We start from the raw sequence: 18,905 nt of genomic DNA on the forward strand, positions 1-18,905 counted from the left end.
GACCTGCACATTGCAATTAACCGCTTAAAAATAGACCTTATCCTACCTTCCCATCAATACAGAAGGGGTCCATATCCCGGCTGCACCCAGCTCTGTGCTGTGTTACCATCCCCTATGGCTGGACTGAGGCTGGGCCACTGCTTCCCTGCATCATCTCGGCTCTGGCTATTCACAAGCAAATGCTGCTCGTCTAAATACCAGATGGAGCAGCCCTGGTAACCAGAGACAAGGCAGAGGGGGAAGGGGCTGTGCTTCACACGAGAACTACTGAAGTGTGCAAAGAACACCCCGACTGGGCGCAGGACAGATCTCCTTTCTTTGAGTGCAAAAACAGGAAGAGAAAACATCCCAACCGACCCCAAATTCAAGCAAAATTCAAAGAGAGACGCACCCAACACACAAGAGCTTTGGAGAAAACAAGTGATCCCTCATAGACATGGCACTGCTTTTTCCACATCCCTAAAAGCCAAAGCCCCTGCTCACTTCTAGCAAAACTTGTGGCTCTGCAAGCAGCTGCACTTGGAGGCACAAGAAACGATGTAATTTCAGAACACAGACATTTCAGCAAAGCCACCAAGTTAGGAGCGATCTCCTCTCTACCCAGTGCTTCACTGTCACTCTTTTCCCCACCCTGCACCATTCGACTTTTCCAAACTACATCTGAAGCCCTGCCTGGGATTCATTAGCAGCAGAAACCAAACTAAGCAAAACCATGTCCTACGTGGGATGTAGCTGGTGAAAACTCAGCTTTAAACACTTTGGAAAGGACTCGCCCTCTTGAAATGAAGTTAAACCATTTCTGAGTATAGCTTACTACCCTCCTCTCTCCAAGGGAGGAGAAACAGCTAAAATCACCAGTCCCCCTAAAATCAGCTGCTAAGGAAAACAAACTTTAATTCCTGTATTTGCATTTCTGAATGTTACCAAGTGCTAGATGCTGTACAAACACTGTGGGAGGGCAAAGGATGAGAGACAAGCGCAGACCACAAACTCCTTGGATTTAAGTGTACGACAGGAGAACAGATACCCACGGCTGGGTAGGAAAGAAGAACAAGGGATCAAGGAAGTGACGCTGGTCAGGGCTGGTGTGGACACGCTGCAGCCCAAGCACCATCAAAGGGTGCTCATTAGAGCTACGTGCTTGGAAATCCTCTTGCAGCAGCACTCTGGGGTGAACACGAACACAGCTCAAAAATCCCTTCGTTCCCCCTCTGGGCAGCCAGGCTTGACAACTCCAGGAGAGTCTAATTACAGGAGAATATAATTGGATAAAATAGGACTGCACATGATTTCTGTTCTCCTGATGACAGCACGAGGACCCAAAGGGCAAACGTGGCTCCTGGTGCTGGAGCTGGCGTGCAGGACACGTGTTTGCCCTTCTTCTCGCTAACTGCTGTGACTGCCAAGCAACACCTAGGGTGGCTCCATTAGGAACAGGCTGACACAACTGGTGAATCACAACCAGCCTCAATAATCCCTGCTCCAGTACAATTCAGAGCTTCCACAGAGCAGCCTCTGCCTGTTTCACTATATACAGACAGACGTGTATGTATATATAACACACATGTATATATTTGTATGTGTGTGTATATATAATATCACTCCCTAGGAAGCTGGACAAGCATCTGAGATTTGCTCTCCCCGCAGCTTCCACTGCTCTGCAGCTGCAGAAAACCTCCCAACAGCAACGTGCAGCCTTCCCTCAGCTCTTTCTTTTTGCTCCAGTCCCTCATGGCTTTGCACCCTTGGGTAGATTCTCTGCTGATTTTTCTCTAAGGAGTCCAGAGGACCAGGGGCTGAGCTTGCTCCCAGTAAAAATCAGTAACTTTAATGCTTGCCTCTGCTGAAAACCAGCCTCTCTCTTTTGAGGCACTGCCCATCCTTTCATCCGCTTTGTGCGCTCACTGCAAAGCTTTTTTTGTCAATGAAATTCTGCTCATAAGCCTTTCTTACCAGAATAAGAGCAGATGCCATTTCACTGCCTTGGTGAATATTATCCTCCCTGCTTTCTGATGCTTCACCAATTGCAAACTCAAACTGCATCCTGAATTCTGCTCTGGCCACTGTCCTTCTCTCCAGCTGCCCCAGAGATCTAGAATCTGGTGGCTGGTCCTTCCTTTGGCGACAGCCTAACCAGTCACTACAGAGTTATGAAACAATCTAAAGACTTGAAAAGTTACACATGTTGAGTGTAATTCACTGATGGCTGAGAAAGCACGAAGGAGAGAGTGTATTTGTGGATGTACGATCATCACCTATAAGAGGAGAAAAGGGCAGCAGTTTTCAGGCTTCTTTTAGTGAAGGGGAGAACTCCTCTCTTTGGAGAGCACCAGGAGCCTCACGTTACGAGTCAGATTCAAGATCAAGCCACAGCAAGCTGTGTGAGTCACCGACGCTGGCAACTTGCACAACAGCAACAAATCCCTTGGTTCAGAGACTGACGGCACCTCCAGAGGTTTTTTGCATATGCTTCGGTTTTACATCTGTCCTGACAGCCACATCATTATGCTGTATAAGTACCCAGCTGTAATAGCACACCGCAGGTCAGGAAGGACAGACTGGATGGTGGTGGTTGTCTCCAGTCTGCTCTGCACTGGCTCCCTTCTAATGAGGTCCTCATCGCTCAGCCAGGGATTGCAAAACCTCCAGTGAGTCCTTGGGCCTGGATGGGGGAGTGTGGCTGCTTTCTCTGGAGTCTTCAGTTCACATCCTTTCCCCTGTGACAAGCTGAGCCAAACTCCACTGAACTACTCGGTGATGTGCTGGGATCTCTGCACCGCACTGTGCGCACTTGTGCCTTGGGAGACGTGGAGCTGAAACTGAACCCAGACAACCAGTGCATCTGTTGGGGCTCCCTTCTTCAGGGTAGCAGACAAGGCTGGAGGTAGCTCCCCAGTTTAAGAGCATGTTAAGACGTACTGGGAGCATGTGAGCTCCCTGCCAAAGGAGCCTGGACAGCAGCGGGTGCCGGGGAGAACTCTGTCCATATGCCCAGGGCTTTGATATGCAGATGGAGCCATTGTGAGCTCCAGCCCCATCTGCACACTGAGGGGAGCTTCATGTCCAGATTGCTTGAACAGATCTATTTAACTCTGTGACTAAAGGGAATTCCAGCCTCCAAGAGGATCCGAGCATCCAGATGGATGCCAGCACACAAACATTAAGAAAATCTGTCACCCTTCACAGCTCCTATCCCAAGATCAGAGAAGAGAAAAAAAACCCACCCAAAACAATAAAGCAAACAAACAAAAAAATAAACCAAAAGTACCCAAACCCAACGTTTTGCACACATGCACAAGGCTGGAGTCAGCTGAGGAAAGACCTCTGCTAGAATCAGATATTACTGGGAAATCTCTAAACCTGCTGGGAGGAAGTGCTGCTTCCCTGCCATTAGGGACTGGCTACCAGTGCTGGATCCTGCAGGACATCCAATTCCACCCGACTCAGAGAAAGGGAGCCCCAAACCTTCAGGCAACTGCCAGTTGATGCTCACAAACAGCCAAGGCCAACAGGGAATATCTACATAGAGATGCTCCAGCAGTCACGGATGAAGGCAGCAGAGGCTTTCTGCACATCAGCTATGGCCCCCTGCACACACTGCAGCACCAGAATATGCTGGTGCTCCTGGGATGAGGAAAGGCAGTTTTGGGGCAAGCACCTTACATGCTAAGAGATGCTACACGCTGGCTGACTCCCCCAGCCCCTTCTTCCTGCTGTGCCCTCCAGCGAGGGAGAGGATTCGGCCAGCACAGCAGGAGGGTGAAGAGCCCCAAAGAGATCAAGGCTTTGCCCCCCTGCACATGCCACAAACATCACACAGACCTCACACTGCACTAAAGCAGAGCCTGAGGCACTGGGACAGGAGCTCAAAAGCGTTTCAACACAAGAACTCCTCAACCTGAACTGTAAGTTGTGCTTGGATTCAGCACATGAGAAATCCTAATTAATACACCGCTGTCCTGTAACACTGAGGGACAAACTTACGCACCAGTCCCACACCTGTGTTGTGCAGCCAGAAGGGAGCACCGAGTGCAGCTGCTAACTAATATTTGGCATTCACCTACTGCCACAGAGCTGGTGGGAGCACTGCTGTGATTTGGCAATAAAGTCATTGATGAAACACAGGACAGTTCACATAGCAGTGAATTACTGGAGAACTCAAACGTAACAGGTTCCAAAGCACTAATTTTGCAAGACAGAAATATGGGGGAGCTGTAAGCTGCAGCAGATCAGATTGAAATGGTCAGAATTCCTTGTTTGTGCAAGAGGGCTATCTCAAACTCCAAAGCAGAAACTTTCTGAGATGTGAATACCTTTTGATGGGAAAGTAAACATTAGAGGCTTATTAACCTTGCAAGAAGACTTCTCCAGCAGAAAATAACCTGGCAGAGGGAGAAGGGAGAGATTTCACACATTAACCTTGCACGAACTCTGCCAGAGGATCAGTTTTCAAACCTCAAGGCTCATTCCCCCAGCCGCTTCAGGCTGCACATGAAAAAGGACACCCTGAAATGGGAGAGCAAATCAGACTCGATGTCTGTCCAGGGGCACGACTTTACAAGCGTAACTGAGGAAGGAGAGAGAGCAGAGAGAAAGAGATGACACAGCTGCTGTCAGACAGTGCTGAAGCCAGACAACAGTGGCTTCCCCTAAAACTGTTTCACAGCATCGTGAAGGTACGCTATACATTCTTGGTTGTGCTGTTTGGATCTTCCCTCATCAGCTTGAGAACCTGTACCAGCAACCAGGTAACAGCTGGTATTTGGGAATGTCACACAGCCCATCCCCAGGAAAGTAAAGCCAATCTCTGTGCAGAGGGAGAACAGTGTGCATTAAGCTTCATTCAGAGACTTTATTATAAGCCACAGCAAAACCCACATTTGCTCAGAGGTTCTGGGGGGCAAAGCCACGTTCTGTTCTGACCTGCGCAGGGCTGCTAGCAAGAGACAAGCATCATGGCACAGCGACCTGCATCTCTGGTCATAGCAAGTACGCTACAGCAAGGACTCATCAAACGCCTCTTTTTCCACTTTGGTGCTAAGCTCTACTCTCCAAATCTCCAAGCACGTTCACATAGGAAATCACAGCACCCTTTCAGCAAAATTAACTCTCAACCTGGGGCAAACAGTCTGAGATAGGAAAATCACACATTTAGGTCCCAGCTATCAGGATCCTTCCCAGCTTCCCACAGGCCAGCATCCACAAACCCTTCTTTACTCAAAGGCTAAGCAAAAAGAAACATTAATAATTTTTTGCCTGAAGAGGACTTGATTTTTTTTTTCCTCAGAACCATCATCTGTGACATTGTATCTGGTACATCATCAGGAACTGAGCACAGCAAAAACCAGATACCAGCAGGTCACTGTTCTGAATATTCTGGGAAGAAGTGTGAGGTAATGACATCTGCTGATTTCTCATGCTCTGGATTTCTGCTGTCACATCTAAGATCAGATCCATCTCTTGGCACTGAGAACAGGTCTCAGTCGCTCACAGGACAGGAGCCCAGCAAAACTCAGAGCAGTGGAGGCAAGCGGCCCTCTCTTGTGCTGTCCACAGCCTTTAACAGAAATCCAGGCAGATGGAGAGGTATCACCTGTCCTGTAGGTACACCCAACTGGTCTGGAGACATGCAATCCCAGCCACAACTTCTAGCTGCAGTTAAATTATGCCCACTAAAATGATCATGCAACAAGCTCTAATAAAGAGACAGAGTGACAGACACTGCTGTGTTACAGACAGTGTGACCCTGGCGTTTGGAGGGACCATGCAAAGCCGCACACAACCCACAGGGCTCTGTCTGAGCGCACAAAAGCCGCACACAAAGCACTCTGATTCATGCTGGATGCTTTCAGACGCGCACAAGCAACCGAGTGAAAACCCTTCTCTGCATTGTTTCCAAACAATCTCCATACAACTCACACGTCAGCCGGGGCGCCGGAATCTTGGTACTTACAAGAGGGTTTGCTGTGCGTGTCGGCTGCCGGAGTCAGGACGGGTGGATCCAACTCGGAGGGAAGGTGCATGGAGACGTGGAGAGAGGCTCTCCAGCCAGCGGGGCCTGGGTGGATGGAAAGAAGGGCACCCCCAGCCCCTCTTTGGGCCCCAGAGGCAGCAACACTTGTTCAGGGGACAGAGCGCAAAAAGGCTGGCATTCCTACAGCAGCCAGGACAATGGGGAGGGATGGGGAGGCGCTGCCAGAATCAAATGCAGGCCAGCTGGCCCTCCCCCAGGAAGGGCAGGCACCTCCTTCACTTGCCAAAGGCTTTGTTTTCTGAGCCACAAAGAACAAAGTGGCTGAGGAGGAGAGTGAGAGAAGGAGGAGACCCAGCTGTGGGGGCAGATCCATACGTGAGCGCAGGTAACCCACTCCTCCAGAGATGTCAACACAGATGGAGAAGGGTTGGGTAACAATCTGCCTGCTCCAAGCGGAGCTTGAAGCAGCAGCTCCTTGTGCACAGCAGAAATAAGCCAGGGCTGGCTGGAGATCACAACCGAGGGTTGTTGCCATCAGTCCAGGCTGATGGGCTCTGAGAGAAGGAGTGGAAGGGCGGCACAGAATGCCACTGAAGGAGCAGCTCGTGAAGCAGAGGCCCAAAGAAATCCCAACAAGGGAAACGCTACCATTTCTTGACCAGCGTCACCCCACCAACCCTCAGCAGTGGGACTCTGAGCAGTTTCCCTCAAGAATCAAATGCAAGGGAAGAGCCCAAGCTGTCAGAGGCTCTCAGACCATGGCAGAGCAATGCCCACACTTTCCCTGAGCACCAAAAGAGTGCTCATCTTGCACAACATCCTGACAAGCAGGAAAAAGCCCCTGGGGCCACCTCAGGCTCTGCTGTAATGACACAGGCAGTTCAGCTGGGAGGCTCTGAGCACCCGGCGCTGCAGGGTGTGCAGGTGCTGAGGCAGTGTGATGGGACTCTGCCCTGTCTGGTTGGGTCAGTGCTTTACTCCAGAGACACTTTTGCCAGCAAGCATCATGCACCTTTCCTACTGACCTTCTGAGGACTGAGTGCCATCCCAGGGCTGGCAGAGACCATGCTGTGTGCTCCGGCTCATTAGACACACCAGTTGGGTAACTGCAGCCCTGACAGGGCACACAGCTCCCACTTCAAGCCCATGGACATAGGCAGCTGAGCACTTCACCCATGATAAAGTCAAGAGCATGCAGAGACTTGGGATATGAGTGACCTGGAAAATAATTCACCCAAAGAGAGCTCAAAAGAAGAAGAAATGTGAAAGCTAACAAGGTAAGCAAGGAGAAGGAGACTTCCTCTAGGTTCTTCTGGTAATGATGGCATGCCCATGGCAGTGTGAAGCCAGGACAGGCAGCAAGAGAAAGGTACTGGCAGCCGCCCTTGCAGGCACCCCAGAACAAAGCACACGTCAGTGCTTTTGGTACAACGTACACCCGTGCTTGCTCAGCTTCCCAGTTCTGCCCCAAAGCACCATGTGGTGCCAGATCCCACCGCAGGCTTGGGATTGAGCAAACAAGGGTCAGTGGCCAGACCAGGCTTAAAGCCACAGGAAGATGGCAGGTCCCCGAGTATGCCCACACTGGGTCTGTGGTACTGAAACCCAGTCCTCGGCCCGCAGTTGGAGATGGGGAAAGCAGCTTCCTTCACCGCTCCTCCTGCCTCAGCCCAGCCACCATCCAGCCCCTGTCAGGCACCACGAGCTCCTGCCACACAGGAAGTGGGGACAAATGGAAACATCCAGCTTGGCACCAGCCATGACTTTGGGGAAGGAACCCTGCCAGCCCATGTGCGAGCTCCATGTGGTCTGGCCCAGCTCAACTTGCCTCATCATGGAGAGCTCAGCTCTGAAAGGCTGTCAGGAGCTGCCAAGCAGTGAAAAACACAGTACAGCATCTTGACAGACCATATGGGGTTGTGCTGTCCTGCTCCATGGCCTGTCCAGCAGCCACAGGCAGCACCCTATGAAACACTTGGCCACTACGTGCAGAAGAAGGGCCAGCAGAAAAGAGCCTCCCGTTTCTAGTAGACAGCGAGGTACGTGAGGGATGAATACCACAATCCCCTTGGTGGGTGCTCCACTCCTTTGGCACACACTGAAATGTTTGGAGAGATCTGAGCCTGCCAGCTCATTACCATAGCGTACATTGCTTACGCATCCCCAGGCTTCTTCCCCAAATCCTGGGGTCTGGCACACTGCAGGCTCTTTACAAGAAAGAAAACCAAGGACATTGCTTAGTTTCATCTCCCGCTGTTGACAATCCCAGATATTAGGGAAAAGAGAAGGAGGCTAGGCAGGCACAAGATCACTGCAGGGAGGTCAAAGCAGCTCAGCATCAAAAGGTGTGAAATCAGTTTAGATAGTATCTCCTGCTTTCCCTCCACCTCCCAGTCCACACCACTGACTTTGCTTTGGGAAGGCAGAAAGCATTCTGGAGATCAAGATCAAAATAATCAGCACTGAAAGAACTTTCATGGTTGACAGCACTTTCTGCACTCATCCTGCAGCTGCAGGATGTATCCCCTCCACACTCCTGGTTTCAGTTGGCCACCGGTTCACAGTACACTGGTGTTGTATTTATGAAACCAGCATTGTTTATAGTTCTACTGAAACCAGTGAGATCAAAATCTTCCTCCCTCACTAGGCAAGACACCTCCACACCAAAGCAGTGGGCAAACACAGTTTTCACTGGGGCTGTGCAGCATGAAAGGTACAACCAAGAGAGATGCTGCTGCTGCCAACGCCAAGGACTGCATCCCCAACTGCCATCCACCAAAAAGCAGCTGTATGAGCTGTTCTATGAAGCCTTAAGAAAATAAATGGGCCATCTTTGGGGTCTGTGTAACATCTGTGCCCCTAGGAATGGCCCACACATTGAAAGGCTTTGAAGCTGTCGAAGAACACCCATTGCTGCCGAGTCATGTCTGACAGCCAAAGAGCTACTACTGCGATGTAGTTCCCATGCCTGAACAGAGGACAGAGCAGTCAGTGGGTGCCACAGTCCATGTCTGTGCTCCAAAGATCTCCAGCTTTGGCTGGGTAGGTTCATACGTGACCAACATTTGGCCACAGACTTGCCACGATGCTGAGCACGGCTTGGCACCTTTGTGTGCCTCAGTTTATCAAAAGAAATATGACAACCACCGTTCTTACCAGGTTCCCCCATGATGGCAACGGGTGCTCAGGGACCAGAGCAGCCCCTAAACATCTGTGCGCAGTGAGTGAGCAGAGCACAGGTTTTTGCCGTTCTCCTACTGCACAGAGAGCACTTCTCCACTGGGAGAAAAAAAAAAAAACAATTCCCACAGCAAGAAGGTCTCCCATCTGCACCGCAAACCGCATAGATGAGTTAGAGCAGACCTGGAGATCACCACCAAACGAACTCAATCCTCACACGTCCTGACAGCAGTGTTCTGGCCTGCCTTCCCCACCCTCCTCCCTCGCACAAGATGCTTCTTGATGTTTTCGTGTTTAGCTGAATTTTCCCCCTCCTCCTCTGAGCACTTCTGGCTGCCAAGGCAGTTCAGAGACAGCAACAAAGTGGCATCTACATCTGGTACAGCTTAACTTTTAGTGTCTATTCTTTCTGGAATTTGAGAACTTCAATACCCAATGTTTGCACAAGTGTGGAATAAATGGAGCACAGGCTCCCTGGCCACCTCTGCTTGCCAAAGCTGTATTTTAAAATGCACTAAGAAAATCCTACTGTTTATTCATCTGCAACTTTAGATATCAAAGGACACACTAAATCCAACCGCAGGTCGGCTGAATGGGTGCATCTGCATTAAAGCAAGCAGGTGAGAAGGCCAGGCACTCTCAGTCACCACACACATCCTCTCCTCCTGCTTCCCAGATGCCTGGGCCAACCCAGTCCCCTTAGGTCCCTCAGCCACACTGCCCAGCACCCCGTCCTGGTGCTCCATTTCCTCACACAGGCCTCCACCAGAGAGGGGCTGGACTGTATGTAGGGCTGAATCGCAAGGTGATACTCCTGATATGTTGACAGGCTGACTTTACCAGCCTCTAAGAATCCATGTGAACAAAATGCAGGCAGTCTACGCTGGTCTGGTAGCCAAGACTGGACACAAGCAGTCAATCTCTTAGCCCTTGTTGTCCAATCCAGTACTGACACAGTTCTTCTGTCCACTGCAGAGAGGGGCCTACAAGCTACAGCTCAGACAGCAGAAGACCTCTATTCTTAACAGATGTGGATGTTTTCTTGCTTGCCCCTTCTTCCACATACCGACTTGGAAAAAACACTGCAGACACATGAGCGTGAAGGGGCTTTTGCAGGTCACAGATCCAGCTCCTTATTGGTGTACACACTGCATTTCACATCTTTCATAAACAACCAAGCTCTGGATTGAGTCTGAGCAGGCTTTTTACACCCTCCTCAGTGCAGCAGATGCTTTGTCTTACCTTGTCAAAGAACTCATACAGCCTGACCGTCTCACAGATTCGATGCCTGTTTTCATCCAGCTGAGTACAGAACTCTTCCAGTTGATCTCTGTAGGTTTGTAGCTTGACTCTGTAACAATCTACATCCACAGAGGAAAAATCTTCCCACCGATCCATCTTCTTCAGTGCTTCCTGCCCCCTTCTGCAATATTCCTGAAAGCAAAATACAATTGTATATAAGGATGGAGACCTGACATGGACAGTAAGTAGTCTTCAAGGTCAAGAGCTAAGACTAATTAGACTGCTTTTCAAGGTTCAAATAACAAAAAAGGACAGTGTTACAAGCACATCAAGGGATTAACAAACAAACAAAAAAAATCCACCTTCCCTACAGTAGTTATTTTCCTAAAGATTAGCAAATATAATCTACTAAGGGGTTGAGCTGGTGGCTTTGTCTACAGGAGGAGAGCAGGGAAGCCAAGCAGTGTAAAGGAACAACACACACCTTGGTGATGAACACTCTACCAATGCCATCTTAGCATCATGGGTTTAGCTGAGCATGTACAAGACACATATGCTGCCAGCTCAGACTCTGGAGAATATGTTTTTTCAATCAGACAACACTTACACTGGCAACAAGATCAAACTCCCTGAACTGCTTTTGCGCTTGAAGCAGCATCTCCAAAGAATCGTCCAGGTTGATTGTTTCTTTCAGCCGTTTTCTGCCAACATTCTCAATCCAACTGCTGACCTAGAAGGAAAGGGAAAAGGCTTCACTATTAGTCACCCTGTACTACTCACCAAGGTAGGCCTTTATGTGGCAAGAGCAAGGATTGCTCTCATTACGCTGGTCATTTTATTACTGGGAAGAACGCGCATGTACACTTCCTGCCCTCATCCTGCCACTTCAGCCTAAGCCTCCTGCTAGAAGTTTTTCCATTTCAGATCACTGAGTAATTGCAAAGCTCTGCTATTACTCACCGAGCCTTAGGCATAAACAGGGTAAGTAGCTGCTCAGGCTGTTTTGGGTGAGCCATGGTCTAATGTAAGCCTTGCTACCTGCAGGTTGGCCTGATATTCCTATTATTGTTACCCCTAAGTGGGATAAAATCTCCCTGCTGCCAGATTTCCTCCACCACTTCCCTTTTCTGACTGACAGGACATGAACTACATCAGTGTGAACATACTGATGGATTCTCCACATCTGCAATGTTTCACAGTTCTCTGGGACTCTCAGCCACTGGTTTTCTGAAGGTGGCTCACCACAGAGCCCCGCAGTAACTGCAGGTTCCTCAACAGAGCCCAGCCACTGCCGCAGTTATAGGCCTGCAGTTATAGACCCTCAAAACATGGGTAGAGAACTGACTGACAAGAGCATCCTAAAAGCCAAGCAGACACAGGAGGCCAGACAGGATAACACAGCATCTCCATCAACAGTAGGTTTAAAAATCAGGCTGGTAAACTTGTCTGCAATGCTTCGGGTATAGCAGCATCTGGGGGAAGGGACAGACTAAATGTTTCCTAATGTCTGTGCATCCTGTTTTCCTATATCATCTAAATCCATAACCCAACTAAACCCTATAGTTAAGGACAAACTCTTAAGTCTTCTGGACTGAGAGAGGCTACATGACCATAGAATAAGCCCACAGGCAAGAGGAGGAGATGGGTGTCCAGGTTGTGACCTGTGCTGCAAAGGGGCCCACACTGCTGCTGCCTAGAGCTCTTAGGCTTAAAAGCAGAAGCAGCTGCTGCCAGCAACGCTGCCATCATTGGCGATCTGCAAGCAAAGTAAGCTGGGAGCAGTCAGTTTTGCTCAATTCAATCAAAAAAGTTGAGCTTAAAGCAGGGACAGGCTGCAGAGCCTGCCTTTGTGCCTTCTTTCATTTCTGTATTAAGAACCTGCGTGTTTAAGGGAGTCCTCACAAGGTTCTTGCATCATACTTGTCCTGAACACGCAGTGCGTGGCGCCCAAGTGTCTACCTGCAAATGGGAAGTCATTAAAACTCCTGGATCCACCTTGGCCTGTGAAAACAACAGGTAGGCTACAGCCTTCTCTGCAAATCTAGTCCACTCCAGAGGAGAGGAGCCAAGAAGCCTAAGAGCAATGGTGAAACTGGTCCTAGTATTGATCTTTAAGGATACAGGTTCCTAAGTTGAGCTTCAAACAGCATAAAACCCTTCACACACACAGGGTAATAAGAGATACAAAAAACTTCTCATTGTGGATGAGTTACGGCAAAGGAGACTACGTGACTCCATCATCTTGAAGTGGAGCTTACGGAGCACATCTGGCATCTGCAACACTGAAAGAACTGATGTGGTCTTGTAGGACACTCAACCTGAGCTACTTTATGACTTTCTAAGGTTCTCTACACAGCTAGAGGGCTTAAAAGGTCTTCCTGAAAACCAGTGTCTGTTTGCTATCCTACAGCTACAAAGAGTTTCAATGAGCACCACATGAAGGGAAGTTCAAACTCCCACAGCAGTGCAGGAAGGTGGGAGGGCTGAGCTCTTGGGATAAGGACAAGAGGCTGTTCCCCTGCCTGGAGACTGTATATAGGGCTGCACCCAGAGGGGAGGAGTGTGCCTGGGGTTGCACCCAGAGGGGAAGGAGTGTGCCTGAGGTTTATCAGATAGCAGGGATCTGAGCACTGCAAAGGAATCTAAACAACAGAGTGCACAGCAGGGACAGGCAGCTAGTGTGGGCTATGCAATGTGTGGCTCATTCAGCAGCAGGATATAAGCAAATCCTGAAGGACCTACAGCCCACAGGGGACATGCAGACTCATCAGCAGCTTGTTGCCATTGCTCTGCTGCTTCTCAAGGCAGAGCATGAAGAATGGATCCTCCAAAAATCTTGCTGGGAGGGTACTTCTGCTGATCTCTGTGAAAAAGCACCCTCACCTTCAAGTGTACTGCTTGCTGACTTGTCATGACACTGTGGTCTTTAAGTCTGGAAAAACGTCACAGATGTTTATGGGGTTTGAGTAAATCAAACCTAGAAAGCAGCCAGGACTTTTACCTGGCACCAGGAGATAACAAGTGAAACAGTGGCTTGGTTCTCAGCACATCTGAAAAATCTCTCTCAGATTCTTATGGTCAGTTATTCTTTTTAAAGGCCCACAGGCATCATTCTACACCTTCTCAGGAGAGATCAAGAGGCCCAGTAGCTGCTGTGGGATGTACAGTCAAAGGGTGGCAGCAGGCAGTCACTGGAAGCAATAAACAGGCCTTACCTCCTTAAAACACTCTTCTACTTTCTCAAACTCCATCACCAGCTCCAGCTCCTGGATGCGTTTGTTTGACAGCATCACCAGTCGGTGAACACCCTCATCAACTCGATTATAAAACACGCTGGCAGCATCAAGTGCATCTCTGGAAGGGGACACAAGTTTGATCAGGGGTTTTGCATTATATCCTTCCCCCAGCCCTTCAGGCAAACGCGATCTGGCTAACAGCAGTGCTTCATCCCTGTGGGACCCATAATGGCCATCTACATATGGAGAGCAGAAGGAAAATAACGCTGCTCCCTGCATGTTCTGGTCATTCTCCACTCTGATCCCAATGAGGACAACCTGGCAAGAGGGACAAGAGCATCTCCTCCCAGCCAGGTGCCATGCAAAACTTTCAAAAAGCTTTTTATAAATGCAGATTATTGCATCAGTGGCCTTTCACAAAACACAGGTTCAGGCAGTCTCAATGTCTATATCCATCATTTGAATTTAATTTAAATAAGTAAGCAATCGCTAGGAAGAAAACCTTTCCTAAACGATAACAATATGAAGCACCTGGTGTCCCACTCACTCTCAGCAATTTCCACCAGCCAAACAAAAATGCAAAGCATACAGCACCCCAGTGCCAAGAAAAGTTGAATTTTACAAACTTGTCCTGGAAAGATTCAAAAACAGAGCTTCCCGCCTTTCACAGGCAGCTTGTGCTGAACAAAGCCTGACAGACAACACCAGGCAGCACTTTCCCTGCCAGCCTGGCCACAGCAGCAGTGAACCTCCCCTGCGCACGCGAGATTCAGGCTGGAGCCCAGCAATGCTGGATGCTGGAGCCAGGGATTGAGCACATCCTGGCTAGATTATGAACGTTAGCAAGTTGGACAGGCTGGGTCAATGGGCAGAGGCCAATGGTATGAAGTTTAACAAGATCAAGTGCAGGGTCCTACACTTTGGCCACAATAACCCCATGCACCACTACAGACTGGGGGAAGAGTGGCTGGAGAGCGGCCCAGCAGATGGGGACCTGGGAGTACTGGTTGACAGTCGATCGAACACGAGCCAGCAGTGTGCCCAGGTGGCCCAGAAGGCCAATGGTATCCTGGCCTGTATCAGGAATAGTGTGGCCAGCAGGACTAGGGATGTAATTCTCCCCTGCACTCAGCACTGGTGAGGCGTCACCTCGAGTGCTGTGTACAGTTCTGGGCCCCTTACTTCAAGGACACTGAGGTGCTGGAGCAGGTCCAGAGGAGAGCAATGAGGCTGGTGAAGGGACTAGAGGGAAAGTCTTATAATGAGAGGCTAAAGGAGCTGGGGTTGTTTAGCCTGGAGGAGACTCAGGAGGGACTTTCTCACTCTGTATAACTACCTGAAGGGAAGTTGCAGTCAGGTGGGGGTTTGGCTCTTTTCCCAGGCAACTGGTGACAAGACAAGAGGGCACAGCCTGAAGCTGTGCCAGGGGAGGTTTAGGCTGGATATTAGAAAGCACTTTTTCACCTGAGGGTGATCAGGCATTGGAATGGACTGCCCAGGGAGCTGGTGGAGTCACCATCCCTGGAGGGGTTTCAGGAAAGGCTGGATGTGGCACTTAGTGCCATGGTCTGGCCGATGTGGCACTGTTCGGTAACAGGCTGGACTTGCTCTCAGAGGTCTTTTCCAGCCTCAGTAATTCTGTGATTCTGTGAAGTTTCAGATGTGTGCAACACTTCCCGAGCGCAGGTTCAGCTGAATTACAGACAGGATCCAGGAGACAGAATAGCATTCAAGCTTATTCTTTCTTCCTCATATTTTTTCTGCTTCCAGATTTCTCCCTCTTTCACAACTATGGACTCAACCGATGCTGGCAACAAAATACTGCAGCCTCCTCCAGCTGTGCTCTACACCAGCACGTTGAGCTCCCTGAGCATCAGGCTCTGTCCACAACATTAATTTTGCGAGCATCTTACAACCTTCTGGCTTAGCAGAACATATTTTTAATCATATTATTAAAATTATTCAAAGCACTTGTGAAACAGGTAGCTAATAAAACTCTGAAAGCTTTGCTGATGAAAATTAATACAAGCAATTCAGCGTACACGCTTATTTCTGCCTTGGGTTGCAGGCAATCTTGAACCTATGAAATGCAACTGAATATGAGCATTTGGTGGCAATCATCCTGTAGTTTTTAGATAGTTTTTTACTGACATGAGGTCGTGCAATACGTCTGGACAAGTAGCTCTGTACAGCAGAAATCCACAGGATTTTTCCATTCAGAATTCCACCCAGTGTGCAACAGCCAACTTCTCAAACCTCAGGCTCCCAGATACTTTTGTTTTTCCTCTTCAAAATGCCATTAGACTGAATTAATTTCTCCAAAGTGCAGCCAAAAATATCCGAATTGTTTCTGGACTAAGATCAGGGCTACTGCAGTTCAGAGGAGACAGGTTCTGTACAGAGAATCTGCAAGCTTCAGTGGAAAGATCCAAGCTCATAACATTGCTCCTGCATTTCCCAAAACCACCATAAACAAACAGCGATGATATGAGCCTTCTGTTTTCTCATCTTCTCCTGGGGACAGACCCAGATCCAACCCAGGAGACTCGCAGCAGCAGAGCCATAACCACTGTCCAAGCTGAGCTCTAGAAAGTGCACTTAACAGAGCAGGTTGTGAAGGCCAGTTCCCGTCAGCAGCGGTGACACAGCTAGGACAGCTAATGAGAAACAGGTCTGAAGACTGCTGCAAGTTATATTTGGCAACAACATTAATGCTGTTGGGTTTTGTGCGGCAGAGCATAGCTGCTGGGTCCTACTTTCTGAATAAGACTCCAGCGAAATACAATACTGATGGCCAGACAGGCAGACACCCTTTGGTTTTACTCCCATGGGTCCAAAGTCCCTGCTGGCATGAATAAGCTTTCATCCATTCAGGAAAGCACACCCATACAGCAAATGCTCTTCCCCCCACTGACACAGACAAGTGAGCACCTATAACTCTGGACATTACAGGATCTTACATGCAAACATTTGCAATTATCCTCTCAGGAGGCAAAACATTTTTCCCACCTGTCTCTGAGCTGCCATGGAAATCACTTTGGTGTTGATGCTGCTTTGATGGCACTCATCAACGAGCTAGACTGACCTGCTGGGCCTTTTTGTAATGGGACTCCTTATGTCCACCCAAGCCCATGACAAAGAAAGCAGGTATGGTTTCAACGCTCAACAAGGCATCGCAAGATGGTAACTTTACAATGCAGCAACTTGAAACAAGAGTTCCAGCTCTTGCATTGGCTGATCTAGCACAGAGCATGGTCTGATGGATGGGAAGGGAGCCAGAGAGTCCCATTCCACTCATTTCTGTACCTGATGGAGGAAACAGCACTCCAGTTGTCTCAAATTTGAGCAATTTTCCTTGACAAGAGTCAGTCACAACCTGGGCTGCAAGACTACAGACTCCCACGTAGCTGACAACACAATTCCCAAAGTCCCAAAACAGGCTTTTCCTGAAGACAACACTGCAACTACAGGGGAAAAAAATCACCCTCAAGGTAGAGGGATGACAAGCAATTACAAAACAATCACGTTTTAAGTAATTTGTTATAAACAAAAATAGGCTTATCACAAGCTCGATGTGTAAAGAGGTGAATTCACTGTGCCATCACGGACAAGACCAGGCTCTTGGAGCACACTTGAGACCAGTATTGGCTTCATAACCAGCAAACCACTCCAGGGAAAGTAAGGTTCCAAAATGCATAAATAACAAAGTATTCCTTGTGGTCCACCCTCTGAGCCCCAAGGAGCCCAATTCAGAAGAGAAGGGGCTCAAATGAGCTCCCTGCCGCTGAGCTGAAGGACTGGAAAAAACCCACCCCAAACAGAGCTCTTCTGGCACCACCCAAGTTCCTTCCACAGGAAGAATTATCCCAGTTTACTGGCAATACTAGAAAATAAGGAGCCAGACCCTGAAGACCTCATTAAGGCCAAGCCTTCCTTGCAGACGTGAGCGCTCAGTCCTCTGTGCCATTGGATGTGATCGATATCCCAGAAAATAATATGGCAGCTAAATACATCTATAGACTCACAGACACTCAGTCATCTTCCCTCTATCTCAGCTGATTCAATGGTACTAAAAATGAAATCCTGTTACTGAATGCACACATGGAAAGTCTTTGCTTTACCAACCCATAAGCATCTATCTCATACTTACCTAGAGTCAGTCTATGACATATTTGGGAGTTTATGCTATAAGCAGGGACTGGACAGAGAACCCATTTCAGGTAAAAGGGCTGGAAATTAGCTCTTGCTTTCATTGTAAGTTGGGCTATTTAGGGCATATATCATGATGTAAAATCCCTTACTCTTGCCATTGAAGCAATACTGCTCTCTGTGAACACGTGCAGTGGGCTGTTGATAGCTGATCAGAGCACAGCCCAATAGCCAAGGCTGCTCAGAGCCTCAGAAGGACTTCAGGTGTGGCCTTACTCCATCCCTCCTCCTCCACCGAGCTCCTCCAGCATCCCAGCACCTTCGTCCTTTGTTTCAAAGTCCAGCTCTCTGTTTTCACACATTCTGCCTCGCTTGGCAGGCATTCATTAAAACCTCAATGTCTGGTTGTTGGTCTTCCGTTGCATCTCCAAGGTAACTCCGTTCATATGTTGTCAGCTCTTGACAGTTCACTTTCACCAGCCTGACAGGCTCTCCAACTAACATCCATCTTTTACTTTCTTACACAGGGGAAAATATAACCCTTTCCACCCTGTAGCATAAAGTAGGTAGGCAAACCGAGTCAAACAAAGAAATCGCTCACAGTCCATGGGAAAGTTTGGTTTTTCAATTCACTTGGGCACTTCCAGTGCTCACAAAGTAGCCACTGGGCATTAAGTGTGTTCTTCCAAATCTCTGCCTCTGTTTACCTATCTACACACACCCATCCATTTGCTGATCTACATCTTAAAAACTTCCTAAATAATTTCTAGGGTACTAGTAAACTCAATGATATCCTGTGACGGGGAGTTCCATGGGAAAATGAGACCTTGCATAGACAACTGTTTGGTTTTTTTCCAGAGTTGGATTTGGGAGTTTTCCATCCTTGTCCCTCATTGCTTTAAAGGCAGCTTGGAGTAAACAAAGCAAATATTGAAAATTTGGTTGAAGAAGAAAAAATGACTTCCATCCTGCCACACAAAGGGAAACACACCTGGTAGTTAAAGACCTTAAAGACATTTTAATAGAGGCCTGCATGACCTGAGGAAGAAAAGCAGGGACTTGTTTGAAGTCAGGGGAAAGTCTCATCTAAGCTTAGATTTGTTTGGATGCATTGCAATTTCCCT

The 18,905-nt window shown here is 48.6% G+C and overlaps 1 protein-coding gene across 1 annotated transcript in view; it reads right to left on the reverse strand.

Annotated features, from left to right (window-relative positions):
- Window positions 1-18,905, reverse strand: part of LOC104540790 (pleckstrin homology domain-containing family G member 4B-like) — a gene marked incomplete at its 3' end in the record, with an annotated part of 71,483 nt that overhangs the window by 12,515 nt on the left and 40,063 nt on the right. The window contains exons 13-15 of the mRNA XM_010184676.1: window positions 13,612-13,750; window positions 11,004-11,126; window positions 10,397-10,588 (exon numbers count right to left, since the gene is read on the reverse strand). Of these exons, the coding sequence (XP_010182978.1) occupies window positions 10,397-10,588; window positions 11,004-11,126; window positions 13,612-13,750 (454 nt within the window). The remainder of the gene's footprint in view (window positions 1-10,396; window positions 10,589-11,003; window positions 11,127-13,611; window positions 13,751-18,905) is intronic.

Source organism: Mesitornis unicolor, unplaced genomic scaffold, assembly GCF_000695765.1.
Source record: "Mesitornis unicolor isolate BGI_N332 unplaced genomic scaffold, ASM69576v1 scaffold16695, whole genome shotgun sequence".
In the NCBI taxonomy this organism is placed as follows: Eukaryota; Metazoa; Chordata; class Aves; order Mesitornithiformes; family Mesitornithidae; genus Mesitornis; species Mesitornis unicolor.